General features: G+C 41.0%; 1 protein-coding gene across 3 annotated transcripts in view; it reads right to left on the reverse strand.

Moving 5' to 3' along the window:
• The window catches only part of SPOCK1 (SPARC (osteonectin), cwcv and kazal like domains proteoglycan 1), a 429282-nt gene that overhangs the window by 26206 nt on the left and 382748 nt on the right, over positions 1-20328 (reverse strand). For 2 of the 3 annotated variants that reach the window (XM_035105504.2, XM_060271661.1), the window contains exon 7: positions 335-454. In XM_035105504.2, coding sequence (XP_034961395.1) covers positions 335-454 — 120 coding nt within the window. The remainder of the gene's footprint in view (positions 1-334; positions 455-20328) is intronic. The other variant, XM_060271660.1, reaches the window with a different exon arrangement.

A 20328-nucleotide genomic window follows, 5' to 3' on the forward strand; every position in this document is an offset into this window, starting at 1 on the left:
CCTGCGAGTCTACCTCATTTTTCCTAACCCTGGTTCAATTAAAGTATTATCCTATTTGTTTAATGCATTGCAGCGTACAGTTCTTCCCTAGATGGTCCATTAGCTACCTCACAGTTTCCTGACTCACCAGACTGGAAATGGTGGTTAAATTTCCAACCCTGTTTCTATATGCAAAAAATAAAGGAAAATAAAATAATGGGTGGTTTGAAATAGCAGGAGAATGTACCACAGCATAATTAAACGAAATATTCCACATTAGCTGTCATTACAGTTGTTGTTGACCTGCTGAACTTGTGAACTTATCTCAAACTTTATTTTTAGGTTGTCATCTTACTGCCTTGTGCTGAATCCGAGCTGGTTGGCTTGATGACACGATTTGCATCTTCATGAAGAGCACCAAACCAGTCTTTTAGGCGGGATGCAAGGGTCCTCAGCTCCTTGTCTGTGCAAGCTGCTAAGAAAATGACAATAATTAAATTAGTGAGAACATGCTACACATGTCCTAACAGAAGATGATTATTGTTCTTCTGTTTCTTGAAGAAGAAACTTTGATTCAAAGACGTTTAGATTTCAAAGAGACAAGGAGTAGCAGGTTGAAGGGTTTATCAAGAAAATTCAAGGCAGCAAGGCAAGATTTATTATTATACTTGAATATTGCCTAAGTGGGAGACAATTTATGGTATACAATCCAGACAAAAATCCATCTCACAAGATGTGTGGGAATTTTTTGGTTGTCACCTTTTAGGTCTTCTGAGAAAAAACATCAATCAAACAGCAATAGGAAAAAAGAAAACCATCTAGTATTGCTATTAGAACAAGACCCTGAGAATAACTTATATCCCTTCTTTGGTTTAGTTTAAAGCTATTGTCATGGCAATAGGAAATCTTTCTTTTAATGGAAGCTGTCATGTTCTCCAATTTGATGACAAATAAGACTTTGCAACCTCTTAAGGGTGTTTCTGCTTCTTCTTGTTACCTGGATGAAAGCATACACTGCTTGCTTCCCTTATAAATTGTTATTGGGAAACATCTAATTTTTTTCTCATAAATTTCTGCCAAGAGATTAGTGCCCAGCAGAAGCCAGTATTTATTAGCCCGGGGAGGGGGGGGGGATTAGACAGTGCTTCCTGACACAAAGAATGTTCCAGTTTTGCATTATCTTTAGTGTTTGAATTCACAGATTGAAGCCATTTTATCATTCTTGTCATAAACTCATTCTAAAATTTAAATAACATTTCTTCAGATACAAAAGAAGGTTTTTCTCTAGTAGCATAGGACATGCTTTACAGAATAATCCACAGCAGAGAATCCCTATTCACTGCATATTTTAATACAGCCCCTCCAACTATCTCTGATATAGTCACATGAATGTCATTGTGCTTTGTAAAGCTAAGCGACAAGACAGGTTCCTTTTTGCTCTAAGGACCTTAGAGTTTAAAACTGTGAGAAGAAAAGAGAGCATGACAAACGACAGGGATGGCCAACAGAAGGACAATGTATCAAAGGCAAAGGCACAATCAATTGCATGAACCAATACAACTGAAGATCATATCAGAAGGCAAGAAAACATAGACTTCCTTTGTGAAACATGCTCAGCAGCCAAAAAAACAATTTCTTTATTCCTTGCCTATTGTGAAACATCTGCCCCAACTGCAGCAAAACATGTCTCTCCTGTATTGGTCTCTACAGCCACAGCAGGCGCTGCAACCTTCCAACAGTTTGACTTCATTCCCAAAGGTGTACGCTTCCATTGTCTCCCAAGACAGGCGGATGCCAACAATAGCACTGTGTGAAAGCAATTGTAACATTATTGGCTGCTTTACTGCACTGATCCTGTTAGACTTGCAGCTTTCCTGTAAGGAGATCATTGTAAATCCCCATAGAACTTACGACGAGCATAGGGGAGGGGTTTGCCTAAGGCCATAAACTGAGTGGCGTAATCAGATCTTGACAACTTGTGACCCATAGATAGCAGCCTACATGGTAAAATAAACAACTGTGTTTTGCTACCTGTGACCTGCCTGGGACTACATAAACAATTGACGGGGGAAGTCCAGGCATCTTGGTTGGCCACTATATATGGTTGGTGGGCTACATTCAGGTTATGGTGGCTCTTACATTGGTTAGGTCAGCTCTATTCACTAGAGTAGATCACGGTAACTTTCACACTCATTCTAAAGTCACCAGCAAATAAACTGGGCTCTACAAAATCTATTGAATAAGAAATGAAGACTTGCTGTTCTTATATGATCTCAAAGTTCTGCAAAGGTTTTTTTTCTTAACCAAAGACATAAACATGTAAAATTGGCAAATTAAAGTGAAGGGAAATGCAGTTTTAACAAGAATGCTGTTTTTATTACCAAAAAGGCTATGTATTATTCATCATTCTATTCTTTATTATCAGAAACATATGCAACCTTATATCTTATTTATAATATTCTTCCTCTTCCTTGGTTTGCTTTCACGTAGGAGCAATATACCTTAATTAATGAATTATCTGAGGACATGACGTATTCTTTCCTGAACTGCTGAACTGCTGATAATGAAAAAGTACTTCCCATTTCTCATCAGTTTTACTTGTTGAAGCCCTTTGGAAAAACTCTGGGCTGCTTAAAACACTTAGAAGTAATTTCTCCCCTCCCCCCACCCACCACAATTTTTGCACTTCCTGGTTCTCATAGGCAAACTGTGGTTTGTTCAAACTCACCCCTCTCAAGTTTCAACGAGAGAGCAAATTATGGATTGTCAGGAAGTGTAGAAATATTGGTATGTGAAAGGAGAGGGAAAGTGGAAGAGGGAGCCTATAAGCCCAAGGCTGGTACACTTTCTAGTATATCCAACAGTTATTGTGCATGCATCCAGAACTCTAACACCATTTGAAAATCTAACTTTAAGTACTAACACAGAATCTAAACATATATAATCAATAATTTATAAAATCATTAGTGACATATGATTAGGACAAACAAATTTGTTGAAACACACTTGGGAATCTGATCTAGATACAGTAATTGAGGAGGTAGATTGGCAGAGCCTGTGGGGGCAAAAAGCCCTTAAATTCAGTGCCCAGGCTCATAAAAGAGAATACTCTTAAGCTGCTGCACAGATGGAATTTAACACCTTTGAGGTGCAGTCATATTAATGAAGCTATTTCATTAATAATAAAGAGATTGGAACATAGACGTATTATGCCAGGCATCCCCAAACTGCGGCCCTCCAGATGTTTTGGCTTACAACTCCCATGATCCCTAGCTAACAGGACCTGTGGTCGGGGAAGATGGGAATTGTAGTCCAAAACATCTGGAGGGCCGAAGTTTGGGGATGCCTGTATTATGCCATGGGCCTGCAGCAAATCACAGCCATTTTGGAAAAATGCTGTTGGTGAAATAAGTTTGATCACAAAACAAATGTTATTTGCACCCCAATTTTAGTACTGGTAACAATCTTTAAAAATGAAAATGTCAACCTGAGATACAAATAATTGATTGCTTTTCTTTTAGTAGCAGTTTGGTGCCCAAAATTAGAACACTTGCAAATGTCACAATGGAAATGAAAGTTTGGGTTACCTTTAGGGGAATAAATGACAAAGAAAATTGAAGCCTTAGCTGGAAAGAGAGATTGGGGTGATTTTATAGAGACATAGTACCCTTTCCTCACATACTCAACAGAACATCAACTACAGTGGCACCCATTGGACTTGCATTTGAAATTGTGGAATAAGGTCTTCCCTTAGGAATCTGTGGTTTGGGGGAGGAGAGGGGGGAAGGAAAATGGTTAATATGGGGAGTTATGCTCACAGTGGTGTGTGTGTGTGTGTGTGTGTGTGTGTGTGTGTGTGTGTGCGTGCACATGTGATTGCATTCCGATATTTCTCCCATTAGTACTAGTAGAAATTCCATTTAAAGTCAGTTGGGAAGCTGGGAATGCACTTCAGAAACAGGTTTCCTAATTAGACCAAATATTCACTGCTGACATTTCATAAAGCCAAGCAAGTAGCTCTTTTATGAAAATATGACGTTCTCTGTCCCCACCCCCACCCCCTGTCGCCTGTAGAAGGAAGAAGAAAAAGGCTGTTATTCTTCAATGCTGGGGAAACTACATTTTTCTAGATACAAACATTTCATGTCAAAGTGGTTCCCCAGTGTTACCATACACAATGTTCTGGGTGTTTTAATGGCCACCTTTCTAGAAGCACAATGCCTGTCCTGATAACCACCTCTGATCCTCCTGTCACTTATTTACACCTGGTGCTGCAAATAAAGCTGGAGACAGCAAGATGCGTAGTAATCGCTGTGAGATGAATACAGGACCTGCCAAAGCAGCTGAACAGAGGAAACACATTCTGACGTGGAGCTTACATAAAACAGGGTTTTTAAAGAACAAAGCTCAGAGATAAAATAGCACAAAGACAGAGGGCTGTCGTTCAAAGATGCACAGAGAGAAGCACAGTGCCATAGCCTACTTTTCTAGTTCATGTCAGATGCTTCTATGTAAGTGTTAATTAATTCTGTGAGAACCTTGAAAGTTTTGGCAGTTCAGCTTACTCAGATGCCCAGAAATCTGGAAGCTAAACAGAGACTGATGCAAACTATTTTAGCATACTGGGCAGGAAGATTAAACTTCTCTATTGTACACCACCTGTAATGCTTTGCCAGATGTTTCTCCCTTTCTGGCATGGTGCTTCTGCTTTCAACAGCTGCACAACAGGCTGCAATTCTGTGTAGCTTTCTCTAGCATGGTAGTGATGCTAGACGTTTTCCTCACTGACAAATTGCAAAATTTATTATGGTGAGAAAATATGAGGATTTTTGTTGTTGTTGCCAATTAATTGGTTACTTTTTATTCTGTCAGGACTCTTGTAATTTTGGCAATGGATAAAGAAAGCAGTGTTTGGGGTTTTTTGTTTTGTTTTAGCAGTCATTTTTACTGCAGAAACAGGATAGCTGCAGCAAGAACATTGCAAAATTGGGAGAAAGTTGAAGGAAGTCTGTGCTTCAGTTGGCCGTTTTGGAAAATGCAAATGTTGCAGGTTCACCTTTAAATGCTAGCTGAACTGAATTCATTCCCCATCTTCCCTTCTATTAGTGACCCCTTTTATTCCTACGCCAATGCAGATCCCACACATATTCCAACCACCCTCTCTCCCTTCATTCTCCACTGTCTTCCTTTTCAAATCTACTGTACTCTTGAGCTTTGTAATACCACTTTTTTCTCATTCAAAGCAGGGCCCCATTTGCCTCAACATGGGCAGGAAAAACAAGATGCACCTCATCAGATTGGGGAAAAGCTTGTGGGTGTACAAAAATTCAATCCATAAGGAAGTTAGGAGTATACAGATACAATTGGTGGCAATGGGAAGTAGGCAAATGTGACACCTAATGATTGCAACATTATGCAGTTACTTGCATGTGTCCATGGGCTGTTGCAGTTCATCTAACATTACAGGAAGAATGTCATAATGCCTTAACAAAATGCAGTGCCTTTCACTGGTGTCAGTTATCACATTTATCTGACCATCATATGTAGTTTCTATACATGTGATAATGGATGCTGCAAAATTCACATTCCCACTTCGTATGGTGCAAGTGTCTCCCACTTGCATACAACCTTGGATCAATGCATAGACAGAAAAGCAAGGCCAAGAGAAGCCACCCAACTCCCCTCCTGCCAACCTTTCCGAGATTAAGATAATGGTAAATGTTACATTTCACTGAAAAAATATTTTAAGCTTTACACATAAGTAGGGATTCTCAGGGAAATGGCTGCTTCTTTAAAAGAAACAAAAGCTTTACATGAATACTCTGCAGCAATCTATACAATAAGAGTGATTTCCTTAGAGAGTTGAAGTAATCCTAATGACCATGAAAACAAACTGCCTGTACATTAAAGAGAACAGAAACAGAACTAATTTAGTGGGAAAATGCGAGTTGAGATTCTTTGTTCTGTTTGTAGGCTTCCAAGTAGCTTGCCAGGTGATGTTGTGGCAAATCAGTATTCTTCATTGTGAATCAAAGCCAGCTCACCCAGCTAAGACTGAAATGGGTGAAGTTTGCATTGAGGGCAAACGGACATGGTCTTTGTTTGGGAATAAGCAGTGAAAAAATTATCCTAAGAGTGTGGTGCTTAACAATGGCTAGGTACAGTCTGAACTGGTTTAAAATAAACACTGGCTGACTATGGAGATAATAATGTTGACAATATTAGATTCTTTGCATCATATCCTATTTTTTTAGTTTCTTGTTTCCACCACTGGTTAGGAAAGTAATGAACTTCCATAGGAAGCATCAGATGTCTCTCTCCAAATGAGAACTGATGTCAGCTTTCCCCCTCCCCACCATTGCAGAAACCTTTGCAGCCCCAATGACATCAGAGTAGCAGAGTTGGTAGGCCTGGAAAAGGGACGTGCTGCACACCCTCCGGCATTTCTCCGATGGAAATAGGGGCATCCCATTCCACAATCCCATTTTACTATTTATAACCTGCCCCCTCACATCTCACTGGGTTGCCCCAGTCACTCTTGGCAGCTTCCAACACATATAAAAACATAATAAAGCGTTAAACATTAAAAAAAACCTTCCCGATACAGGATTGCCTTCAGACAGCTCAGGGGCTGGATAACTCCATACCCTCCAACATTTCTCCAATGAAAATAGGGACATCCTAAGGAAAAGTGGGATATTCTGGGATCAAATCAGAAACCAAGACAGCTTCTCTAAATTGGACACCCCTGAAAAATAGGGACACTTGGGGGGTCTGGTGCTGGGGGTAGATTGGGGGACCTGCTGGGATGGATGAAAAGAAGGACTTGGATCCAAAGCCTTCTCAATCCAGGGAGAAACCTATGCTAACCTAGCCCAGTAATTGTTGTAGTTTATTTCCCTTCCACTGGAAACACAAAACAGAAAAAGAAGGAGAAACACAATAAACCCTCTCTGCCCTCATTTCTACCCTGGTGGTCCCTTCCCCCTCTCAGCTGGACTTCTTAATTTGAGTGGGACCTTTCTGCACAGTTGACTCAGTGAAGAAAACCACACTGCTATTTTTCATTCAGTGTAACTAATGTTGAATTCTGTGGCAGCTCATAAGGATAAAACTGCCGAATGAAACTCATGCAGCTCTACTCAAATATGTTTGACATATGAAATTAATTAGATCCCAGCTGGTTATTGTTTTTATTTTAATTCCTTTAAAAATTAGATGTTTTCATAATTTGTTTCTTTCATTACCTACCCATGGGAAATAGAAGTAAGTCTCATTGTGATGTGCTTCTTATTTATTTACTTAGCGAAAAGGTAAGCAAATATGAAATTATCAACTGTACCTGTTCAGAGCCAAATCATTTATTTTAATCTGAGCTGTTTACTTAGTATAATATGTGTAATCATGCGTATGGCATTATAAAATTTACTCGTGGGTTAGATGCATTGGCTTGTAGCCCATCGCATATTGAGAAGATCCATGTAATCTGCCTATCCTTTAAGATGTGTATGTGATGTGCATGCCTCATTTTAAAAACCACAGGAAAAAATAATAGGCAAAGGCTTGCCAAGAAAGGAAAATAAATGAAAGATGGAAAATTGTGAGATAGAAAAGACAGGATGTTGGTTTTTAAATTCAAAATAATTTTCTTTCATGACCACAGTGCTTAACATATAAATCTAAACAAATTAGCAAGGAAACTGGATCAAGCTGGAAGAGATGAATCATCTTATTTCCAATCTTTATCACTTTCTCCTGTGTTCATCCATAAATCTCCATCCAGAAGAATGGGCTTGATTTACACAGCTAGACCTCAGTAGATGGCCTTGGATCCAAGCATTGGCCTATAAGCCTGCACTCTAGCAGGAAAGCATGTATTGAAGCATGCACAGTACCATTCCCTTAGGGCAGCCAGCTCCCAACTTCCCACAGATCTGGGATTAGGGAAGAGGACTGCTAGATAAAATAGCAAAGGTTAAAGCAGGGGCGGGCAACTTCTAACCATTGGCCATGCTGGATGGGGCTCTTGGATGAGTTGGAATCCAACAGTATCTGGAATGTCATAGGTTGTCTGTCCATTGCTGGCTTAATTGAAGTATTGGAATCACAGAGGATTAGCTGTTACAGCTCAGCTTCCAAGCAATTTGTTAATATGTGCAGGACTGCAAACAGAACTTGGAAGCAAATGTTACATGTAACTATTTGAACAAAAAAACAACAAACCCTAAATGCAGGTGCATTCCTCAATAAGAATGCAGTGAAGATAAATGCCCTTTTTATTGTGATGCAGCATTACATACAAACACTCACTTCTCTCTGATAATGTAAGTGGTAATTTAAGGAACCTGAAAGTCTCACGCCTTTACATATGCTTATTCTCTTTCCTTAGACTCATTAGTAATTGTCTCAGGATCTATGTGGTTATGGATGCTGAATTATTGTAATTCTTAAGTAATTTCCTGCTTTGTGATTTAGTTGAAATATGACTCAGAACCTGGAACAGTCTGAATAAAGATATCATACTTAACTAGAAAGGAGGCAGATGTATCTTAAAGATCAGAAGCTGTGTAATTGGGAATAGGTCTTAAGAATCCAACACGTAAGTGGCCAACTAAGATGAGAATCAACACACGTGTGTATTCCCCCCCCCCCAATTTACTGTTCAGAAGGGATCTTTGCTGAACTGACATAAATCTAGTTCAACTTGGCTCCAGCAAGATGAAAAGAGGCAGTTGCAAGTCAGCATATGCTTACAAAAACCGTTTTTCTCCTCCATTAGCTTTTTTGCATGCCCAGCTGATTTTGATTTTATATTATGTGTGTCCTCTATGCTTTTATTTGTATGTTCCCTGCTGAATGTTATCATGTCTCCTACCACCAGGGCTTCATTAAAGTAGAATGTTGTCATACAGCGAATTACTCTGAAATGTGAAAACAGAGACAGACTTCAAAAGGAAAATGAGGTGTTCTAGGGCATCGTGTGGATGGCAGCATTTAGAGGTGTCCCAATGGATCCTCCCTGCAATTTTCTGAAAACCTGACAGAAAGGCAATGAGTGTGTGCAAATGAGGAAAAAACGCAGCTCCCCTGTGAGCTGCAATGGAAAGAACTCCATGGAAAGAACAAAGAATCTCTCTACCCTGCTGTTCCTTCTAAATTGAAATGAATGAAGCTTCTGCTGGCAGGGCACTTTGAAGAGCGGCTCCTAAGCAAGTACGATTCTGATGCCCTACCCATAGACAGGACATGCAAACAGTAGGAATATGGCTGTATTCTAATCAAGGCAAATTAAAATAAGCCAGAAGGGGGCTGCAGCTTGTGGTTTCCAGCTTCCGAAATCACAACTCTCTTCCGTAAAACATTTCAAAGAGAGGGGTGATCCACAACACATCACTCATTTCTGGGGCAACCCAGTCAGATGGGTGGGGTACAAATAATAATGAGAATATTATTAATTAATTCTGAAAACACATGGAACAACCCTCTGTCTATGCACACTTCATGTCTAGGTATGTTCTGATATGCATGGACACTGTTTCAGAGACAAATGTATTAGTGGCAATTCTGATAATGCTTTTGCACATATCTTTAGAGATATGTGGGTGTGCCTGCTCTGCCTTTGAAATATGACGCAGAAAGTGTCCTATAAGTGGTTTAGTTGGTTTTGAGGCCCCAAAATATCCATAATAATTGTGCTGTACAAAGGAAGGTGGATCCTGACTCCTGTGTTTGCTTGCAGTTGTGTCTATGTTACAATCATGTAAGGAAGAACAACGTAAGTCTATGTTGGCTGCAGAGGTCACACAGTGCAAAGACCATTAATACGATGAAATCATCACCTAATGATTTTCTCTCCCAGGAACCAGAGAAGTGACTAGTAGCTTGTTGATTAGGAATCGACATAGATACTATGTTTTCATTTAAAAGTTCATTTTTTTTTATAAAAAAATGACTATAGCTACAAATACATGGAAATTATTCCTGCAGAAAAATAAACAGCTTCAGTAAGTGTTGCTCTGGGAGGTGGGATGGCTGTCAGGATTCCTAACAAAACAGGCATCCAGAGCAAGCAAATCGATCTTCAGCTAGTGGGCTAATAACAAAGCAGACATCTGGTGAAGAGATTAAAAAGCAAAATGTCAGAGGAGATCAGAATTCCTACCTGGTGCAGTACCTACTGTTACTTGTGTATCATTACCATAATTTTATGTCTAGGCCATCACATTCCATAAAGTGCGAATCTATCGTGCAAATGGGCAGCCACATGCACCAATAAGAATGGTTATGTAAGTCCTGAAAAAGTCATAGAATCATAGAATCATAGAGTTGGAAGAGACCCCAAAGGCCATCCAGTCCAACCCCCTGCCAAGCAGGAAACACCATCAAAGCATTCTTGACATATGGCTGTCAAGCCTCTGCTTAAAGACCTCCAAAGAAGGAGACCCCACCACACTTCTTGGCAGCAAATTCCACCGTCGAACAGCTCTTACTGTCAGGAAGTTCTTCCTAATGTTTAGGTGGAAGCTTCTTTCTTGTAGTTTGAATCCATTGCTCCGTGTCCGCTTCTCTGGAGCAGCAGAAAACAACCTTTCACCCTCCTCTATATGACATCCTTTTATATAATTGAACATGGCTATCATATCACCCCTTAACCTTCTCTTCTCCAGGCTAAACATACCCAGCTCCCTAAGCCGATTGCCAAGCTCCCTAAGCCGTTAAGTCTTAATAACAGTATTCTTTTTCCTTATTATTAAAGGGGCCTAGCACTGATTTTCTGGATTCTAAGATTTAATTTATTTAATGAATTGCTTTTGTCATTAAAAAACTAAATTGAAGTCATTGATAATATATTTCATAGTCAACACACACATAGAACGGAAGATCATTGTGCAACACAGGATTGTGTTACTTCTGAGTAGGTAAAGTTAGGATTGCAGCCTAAGTCTGGATCCAATCCATTGTCTTCTCCAGCCATAGTTTGTTCTTTTCTTAGAACATTTCCACAAACTATCCCTCAATTCCTATTATTTCTATGTAGAAGTCCTGATTTTTTAAAAGAAGCTAGCTTTGAGGAGTCAAAAGATAGTAGGGTCCATTCCATATATTCTATCAGCGGGAGAGTGCATGCACAAGGGGATAACTGATTTGTCCAAGTAAGCCACATCCGCCTTGCAAGGAGGTGGAGTTGTGGGCAGCCTTGCGCCCTCCTCATGCACAGGGGGTGAGTTCCCAGCCCCTGTGTAATTGGGGGAATTCCGGCCGCGTCATCAGCCAGACCGGCCAATCCCGGCGGCCTGGGGGTGTGACCTGTTGCATTTAAACTGGTGCTAAATACACTAGGTAAAGAATCCTTGTTGTCTCACTTTGAGAAGAATAGCACAGCACCTTCTACACACCTTAATGCTGTGTTGTGTTTTTATTATCTGTTCTAACATGTATGCAAGAGATAATTAACCTCTGTTCTTATAACTGTACTCCTCTGCCTAAATGTGAAGTATGAAATATTTTATTTATTTCATACAATATACCTATTAATGTAACCAACCAACTAACCAACCTACCCTCAACATTACTTTGGTGATTTTAGCCATTTGTCCATGTTCCAGGAATGAGGAAGAACAGAGTCACCCCATTTTTCCTTACAACAATCTGGGTCTCCACTGGCCATTTAAAATCACAAATGCATGCAATTGGCTAAGCTGCTAATGTTATTGACTGCAACTGTGCAGAGTTCTTTCAACACTTACATGCCAACATATGTATTCATCATCTTGTAGGAAACTCTCTGTTGAGCCTTCCACCATTAATAAAGGGAGTGTTTTAGAACCAAGACTTCGAGCTGACCTCTAGCAAAGAATGGTTAAAGTCTGACGGAGCTGATGAGTCAAGGAGCAGGATACTGTAGTAAGTTAACTTTTGATAGCCAAGCACTTCAGTATCCCCACTGGTTGAACAACTGCATTGAAAGGAAATGTAAGGTGCCAAAACATGTACCTCATTACATCCCTAGCATAACCCATACCATTCCAACAACAAAGCAAACAATTCCTTTGATGTTTGCACAACTGCTTTCATCTACAGAAGGGCAAATAAATAAGAGTACAGCCAGAAATCTCTCTCTCTCTCCCTCTCTCCCTCCCCCTCCCTCCCTCCCCCTCCCTCCCTCCCTCTCTCTCTCTCTCTCTCTCTCTCTCTCTCTCTCTCTCTCTCTCTCTCTCTCTCTCACCTGTCCATGGATTCAAGCCAGTTTCAGCAAAAGCAACTAATCCACTTTAAACGTTAGTCATTCTAGAGAAAATTAAATAGTAGTTGGAACTGTAGTTATTGAAAGAAAATGCAAGCAAAGAGCTGTGTTCTGGGAGCTTGGCAACAGTCCTCATTTAAATGTAGATCTTGTGTGGTTCTTCAAGCCAGTCTCCTGTCAGTCCTCATAGGTACTGTTCTGAATAATTATTTCATCAGAGTGGTTATGGATCAATGCACCCAAAGTGTTTGCAATTAACAAATCTTGTAAAAGGTCCAGCCAGGCATTTTTTTTAATATAATGAAGGATTCTGAGCTCTAGATAAAACTTTTACATTATGCATACATCATCAGCATTACGGCTGAGGCTGTTTAATTGCTAACAGCTTAGTGACATGCAGTGTATGTACTTAACAGGTTTTTTTTTTATAAAAAAATGTGTGGATTTTTATAAGACTTCACTGTATATCTAAAGCGATGTTAAGCCAGGGTAGTTCCATTTATCAGATTTATTCACCCAATACACTATATTACAGGAATTCTTGAAGGAATTAAAAGTCTTGACTGACTGGCTTTTGGGTTTCACACGGTTTGCAATTTGTACCTTTTCAGCAACAGCAGGGAAAAAGAATGCACTAGAGCAGGGGTGTCAAACTCAAATTCATCGGGGGCCGCATCAGCAGTTTGGTCACCCTCAAAGGGCCGGTTGTATCTGTAGGACTACGTGTCCACTCTTTATTCTCATAAATTATTGTCACTGCATTCAATTATTACTGTTTTTTGTAATAATGTAAGTAATAACTAGCTCTGAAAGCAGAAACATAGTCAGAATAATGGCAAGTAGATATTCAAAGGTACAATTATTGTACAATTTATTGAAAAATGATTTTTGGTAACTGCACTGGGTGGTGGAGGCTCGCTAGGGTTTCATGCAGGACCTTTGCAAAGCTACTAGTACCTGGAGATGCTGGGGTCCTTCTGCATGCAGGACAGATGTTCTGCCAGTGAGCCACCACCCTTCACCAAAGGGACTGGCTGAGGTTGACTCACTGAAGCTGCTCTCCTGGTTCCAGGGTTTAAGGGCCAGAAGTATAAAGCAGCATCCTATGTTTCTGAGGAGAGGGAGAGGGAGGGGAGGGGAGGGGAGGGGAGGGGAGGAAGGAAGGAAGGAAGGAAGGAAGGAAGAGGGAGTGGGAGGGAGAGAGGAAGGAAGGAAGGAAAGAGGGGAGAGAAAGAAGAGTAGGAAATAAGGAAGGGAATAAAGAAGGAAAGAAAAAGAAAGAGGGAGAGAAGACGGAAAGGGAGAAAGAAGGAAGGAAGTAGAGGGAAAGAAAGAATAAGAATGAGGGAGAGGAAGAAAGTTGGGAAGGACGGAAGGAAGAAAGGAAGGAAGTAAGGAAGGAATAAAGAAAGAAAAGAGGGAGCAGGAGGGAGAGAGGAAGGAAAGAGGTGAGAGAAAGAAGAGTAGGAAAGAAGGAATAAAGAATGAAAGAAAAAGAAAGAGGGAGAGAAGACAGAGATAAAGAAGGAAGGAAGGAGAGGGAAAGAAAGAATAAGAACGAGAGAGAGGAAGAAAGAAAGGGAGGAGGGGTCGCCGCCTTGATTCAGCGCCAGAAAAGAGCGCGAAGGGACCCAGGGGCAAAAAGCATTTCCCCGGCCCCAGCTTTGTTGGCACGGCGTTTCAGCAGCAAGGTCCCACTGCTGGGTCGGGCGCTCGGCGGGCCACATGACGAGGTCTGGCGGGCCGGATTTGGCCCCCGGGCCTTGTGTTTGACACCCGTGCACTAGAGGACCAGTGGAAAAGGGGGCTATTGAGGTAGAATGTCTCTATTTTCCGACAACATCACTGCATGACTCACGAGGATGTAGAAACACAAAGCAGGGAGCAGATATATAGAGCTATAGGGCTAAAAGAGCTATGAAGTGATATTGCGTGTTAAGACCCCCCCAAACCCCCTCAAATAAAGAGACAAAGGACTCAAATTTGAGTTTAAGGTTTTTGGCATAATTTTGGCCACAACTTTATTGATTACAGGCTGTGAGTGGTTTGCTTAGGCATTGGTTCCAAGCTATCTGAACCTGTCCAGGACAGGAGCAGAACTGACAACTGCCAGTGCAGAGATCAGTAATGGTAAACACCCTGGGGGATCGATTGGTCTGGGAGCAGTACCAAGATCACCCCAACATGCTCCCAGGGGCTCTCGCGTGGCCCTATCTCCTTTTCAGAGGTCGGACAAAAGCAAGATGAGCCCCTGGATTCCTTTAACGAAATACCCACGCCACCACAATTGGAGGGGCAGGCCACAGCCAAGCCACACCCCCTCCAAGAACACCTTTAACCAATGCCTAACCGCAAACCTTACAAAGTTGTGGTGATTTGCTACACGGTAGGCAAAAACCTACCCATTGCTTGGTCCCTGCTCCCGCCAACCTAGCAGTCTGAAAGCACGTCAAAGTGCAAGTAGATAAATAGGTGGGAAGGTAAACAGCATTTCCATGCACTGCTCTGGTTCACCAGAAGCGGCTTAGTCATGGTGGCCACATGACCTGGAAGCTGTACGCTGGCTCCCTTGGCCAGTAAAGCGAGATGAGCGCCACAACCCCAGAGTCGGTCCGCAACTGGACCTAACGGTCAGGGGTCACTTTACCTTTACATTTAGGCAAAAACCAAGAGGCAACAGCCAATCCGCCAAATGGCAAAATTCCTACCGTGCCCCTGCTCCAAAACAGATGACACCAAATGGCATAGCAAGGTCAGAAATACCCTAAATATAGGGAGGTGTGTGTGTGTGTGGGGGGGGGTGATCCGGTGCATGATGCAAAAAAGAGGAAGTCCAACACAACGTACAGCGGTATAAAAGAGGCTCCCTGGCTACTATTTGTGAAATCCCATTGCCAGATTCTGCCCCAGCAACTGAGGAACCAACTGGGTAGTTGTGGCTATCCAAATGTACCCGCCCCAGCAACCAAAGGGCAGTTTATGGCGATCTCACAGCAGCATGTGCTCTCAGTGAAGAGAACATGATTTGCCCAGCCCCTGCACCAAGGCACGATACTATACATGCAAACAGTTTCCTAGCAGCCTCTCATGAGCCAGCATTACAACATGGAACAAGGCACAGTGTATCAAAGGAGCATTTAGCCACAGTTGGGAGGGGCTGTAGCTCAAGGGCTGTAGTTGCATGCATCCTCTGGGTCCCAGTTCTTTTTCCAAGATTAGAAAAAGCAATCCCAATAGTTCAAATAGGATGTGTCATACATTAGAGGGGGATGCACCTCTGCCAGTTGCCTCAGGTGAGAGAACGTAAGGAAAGATAACAGTTTTACCTCTCAGACTTTTGATGCCTCCAATAGCACACCTTTACATTTTTCAATAGGAGTGAATGGCAGCCATAAAGTCAGTGCCCTTTGACATTGTTGTGATGGGAGCAAAACATTTCACAACACACCTGACACTGGATAGCTTAGCCATGACTGACTGGGGATCTCACTGCATTTACACACTTAGAAAAACAAGAGTCTTCCATACTCACACATCCTGCTAGCCATATTCGTTTATCTATTAAAGGTGACATAATAGCTACAAACATACCTTGGGGGAATAATATAGTCTCGGCCAGGTATGTCAAACACCAGCAGAAACAGCCAAGTCTTCAAATGGTGCCAAAACACCATAAAAAGAGAGTCGAGAGGAATATCCTTGCAATCACATACAGCCTCTACCTTTTCATAGATAAAAAGAGGGAAGCATCTGCAACTCTCATACATGCTCTCCCTGCTGCTTAAAAGGTGCCTGCACATTGTCCTGAAGTGGATATGGCATGCCCAACTGCCCTGTATTTCCCCCCATCTAAAGAACAAATTACTTTAAAAGCAGCCTGAAGAAATGCCAGGGAAGACAAAATCACACTAGAATTGTAAGAGAAATGAAAGAGAACCTGCTTGCGAAAGTGGATTACATCTACCTATTAAACCAATTAAGGCTTGTCCAGTTTACTAAATTCCAGCAGCCTTCAATGTTTCCCTTGATCCAAATGATACTACTTCAGCTATGGGGGGGGGGAATGCATTAGAAGTTGTACAACATTTGCACTGTGTATTAACTGAACAATACAGCCGGCACAGGAAATCTAAGGTGTCTGGACTTCCTAAATGGAAGAAGCCTTTTTTCCTTTTTGTAATGACACCAAATTATCTGGTTCATATTATTATTTTTAAAATAACCTTAATGCCTAGGTAAAACATTTCAGTTATTTCTTACTCTAAATGGCACAGATTGCCTCTTCCACTGCTCATTGTATTCAGCATGTGAGAACTAAATCACACACTGTGGCTTTAAGTGGGACTTTATTACAGAGTTTAGACTTTTCTCTCTATTCATATTGTGTTTATTATGAAAGTAAAATGATGTTTGTTCTACTTGACAGGTTAGAAATATTAATTCCCCTTAGTCTGGAAGTATAAAGTAGCAATAACTGAATTGTGAGTGCTTAGAAAATATGGCTGGTGAACAAGGTTTTATTTTATATTTATTACAGTTACATCCCATCTTTCTTCCAAGGAGCTCAAGGTGACACACACTGCCCTCCCCTCTGACACCTCCTCTGAACCCATGGTCTTATCCTCTGAAAAGAGGGACTCCATCTCTGGGGATATGACACTACCCTCCTGCTCTGGTGGCAACAATGCTTCCACACCGAGAGCCAGTGGGGTGTAGTGGTTAAGAGTGGTAGACTCGTAATCTGGTGAACTGGGTTTGCATCTCCTTTCCTCCACATGCAACTGCTGGGTGACCTTGGGCTAGTCACACTTCTTTGAAGTCTGTCAGCCCCACTCACCTCACAGAGTGTTTGTTGTGGGGGAGGAAGGGAAAGGAGATTGTTGGCCGCTTTGAGACTCCTTCGGGCAGTGATAAAGCGGGATAGCGGGATATCAAATCCAAACTCCTCCTCCTCCTCCTCCTTATTGCTGGGCAGAACTACCTGTTTGGCTTACTTTTATTATTTCAGGAGTTAGTAGGCAGAGAGGCAGCCACTCCAGGGCAAGGCACTCCAGCAAGCATTGTGCATGTGTGTGCTTTGCTCTGTTCACATTATGCACGCTGGTGCTATCACCACTGCATTGCATGGTTTATTTTGAGTGAGCAGGTGCTCTGTGAAGCAGTGGGAAAATGCAACAAGGTGTTGGAGCTCTCTGTGTGTGTGTCACATGGCTTAACTTGTGCTCCCTAAGCAAAAACATCCGGAGGGCCGAGGTTGAGGAAGCCTGGGTTAGTGCTATCCCTGCCAATGAGGAATATTAATATCTCTGACCAATTCATTAATTAATATTACTACCCTTTGTATACCTTTCCCCCCATTGACTTTTCAACTTAATCCTGGTGCATCAAGATTAATAAGAGGATACAGCCTTTCTGAAATTTTTATTTACAGCATATTTTGCATATTTGCATACAGCATATATACAGCATATTTTTTGATGCTGTACTGTTTTTAATATTCAGTTGGAAGCCGCCCAGAGTGGCTGGGGAAACCCAGCTAGATGGGCAGGGTATAAATATATTATTATTATTATTATTATTATTATTATTATTATTATTATTATTATAGTGTTTGTTGCCTTCGAATGTGGTGAAGGATGCTGAACCATTGCCAGATTCAGGTGCCAGTAGAATTGGCTTCTGTATATGGAAGGGAAAGGGCATATTATTATTATTTTATTATTATTATTATTATTATTATTATTATTATTATTATTATTATTAATACCCTGCCCATCTGGCTAGGTTTCCCCAGCCACTCTAGGTGGCTTCCAACAAAATATTTAAAATACGTTAAAACATAAAAAAAGATTAAAAACATCCCTAAACAAGGCTGCCTTCAGATGTCTTCTAAAAGTCAGATACAGTAGTTGTTTATTTCCTTGACATCTGATGGGAGGGTGTTCTACAGGGCGGGCGCCACAACCATCTTGTTCACTTAAGGCAGCAAAATGACTCAGGTTGATGCTACTTACCATCAAGAGTAACATCGTTACACGGGGATTCATAGAAGACAAGTAACTATTTCTGCAAATGACCTTTCAAACTGTATTCCAGGGAGCACTAGGGTTCTTTGGAAGCTTGTCAAGCATTTCACCATTCGCCATCTTTCCCAGTACAGTGGTGCCTCGCTAGACGAATTTAATTCATTCCACAGGTCTTTTCTTATAACGAAAAATTCGTCTAGCGAATCCCATAGGAATGCATTGAATTTTTTTTGAATTTTTTTTTGCCCATAGGAACGCATTAATTGAATTTCAATGCATTCCTATGGGAAACCGCGATTCGCTAGATGAATTTTTCGTAAAAAGCATTCGTCTAGCGAGGCAACCTCCACTAGAAAAAACCTTTCGTTAAGCGGAAATTTCGTTAAGCAGGGCATTCGTTAAGCGAGGCACCACTGTACTACAATAAAGTTGTAGGAGGGAACATTCTGTTGCCTGGGGAATTGTAAGGGTGGCCAGACCTTGGCTAGCACCCCACATGAACTGATATAATACATGTAGCACAGAATCCTTTGTATTCAGTCATGGGATTTCACACCAGGTACTGTACTTGGAGGTTCCTCTATATGGGAAGAACTTTGAGCTGGTTGAAAATCCCTGCAGTAAATCCTTAGTTAATGAACAGTTGTAGTAAGTTGCCAATTGAGATAAAAAAATTATCCATTACCTGATCAGATGAACTTCAGCACTACTAAATAAGTACATCTCGGGGACTGACACAGTTTCTTAATGTATGTCAGGAAACCTAGAGTGGGCTTTTGTTGTACAGCAAAATAAAATAAGTGTAGATGGGTTTTGATGAAGACAAGTTCATGCTCAGTATTAAGCAGTCTGCCGAAGTTTATTCTTGCTTATTTTTTGAAACAGTGATTCCACTCAGACTTCTGTAGGAACCACTGGATCAGGAAAAAAGCAGTGATTTATACATCTTTCAAAAGTTCATTCCCCTTTCAAGAGGGATGTAGAAGAAGCAAAGAAAAAGAAGTGTATATGTAAATCATGATAAAAGATTTTTGGAGACAGCTATAAACTTACAGCAAATGCCATTATAGTAAACCAACACATAGCACCGTAGTGGGAAAAGGTCTTGAAAGGGAGACATCTGATCTTAACTTGTCTTATTTATACAGTATACTATGCTATAGATCATTTAAAGTCCTCTTTGGAGTATACATACTTTCTGTCTACACTTTTCTCATTTAGCACTTCTTGCAACAGCAAACACTCTGCACACCTATTTTTTTCTCTTTCTTTTAACATTTAAACAACCCAACAGCTTTTTAAGGCTTTGTGATGCTTCACTGATTCTAATGGGTCTTTGAGAATCAAAAATCCACACGTATAGAGCCTTACTGATGCTAAAAGCCCCCAGCAAAGACAGGTACCTGTAAAGTTAGACCTGATGGCAAAACTGGAAATCCCTGAGGTATGTACTTTTTCAATACAGAGCTCACACCCTTGCAAGGCTAGAATAGAAAATGTTATAGTGTTTATAGTGCTGATACAGCAACTAACACACCACTTCTTTAAGTGTCAGCATCTCTTAGTTTAATTATAAACGAAAACATCTCATTCAGAATAAGTCAACCGCTGCAAGCAAAATCAGATAAGCATTTCGACAGGGAACTCTGAACCACCAAAATTTCCAAATTAACTTCTATTATCATTAATTAATTCAAGATGACTGCTTCCTGTTTGGAAATCATACTCTATCATGGCCTGTCAATACAATTTTCTGTCAGTTGTCACTTTAAACCAAATATAATGGGGTTTGCATTCTATGGACCTTAAACTGTCAGCTTATTTGTCACTTCAAGTATTGGAATGAATTATTGGGGGGGGGAGGCATCTAGGCAACAATAATTAAAACAAACAAACAGCCATGCCAGATGATCACAGATGGGAGGTGCTGCCTCATCATATGGAATTGGTATAAATTTGGAAAATTCTAAACAGTAGCTCCATGTTGTATCTTCAGTCATTATAATTCCCATCTGGGCAGGCAACTACTTTCCTTGCTCCATCAACTATGTGAGCTGGGTTGAAAGAAGAAGGGACTCA

This window comes from Zootoca vivipara, chromosome 2 (genome assembly GCF_963506605.1).
Source record: "Zootoca vivipara chromosome 2, rZooViv1.1, whole genome shotgun sequence".
In the NCBI taxonomy this organism is placed as follows: domain Eukaryota; kingdom Metazoa; phylum Chordata; class Lepidosauria; order Squamata; family Lacertidae; genus Zootoca; species Zootoca vivipara.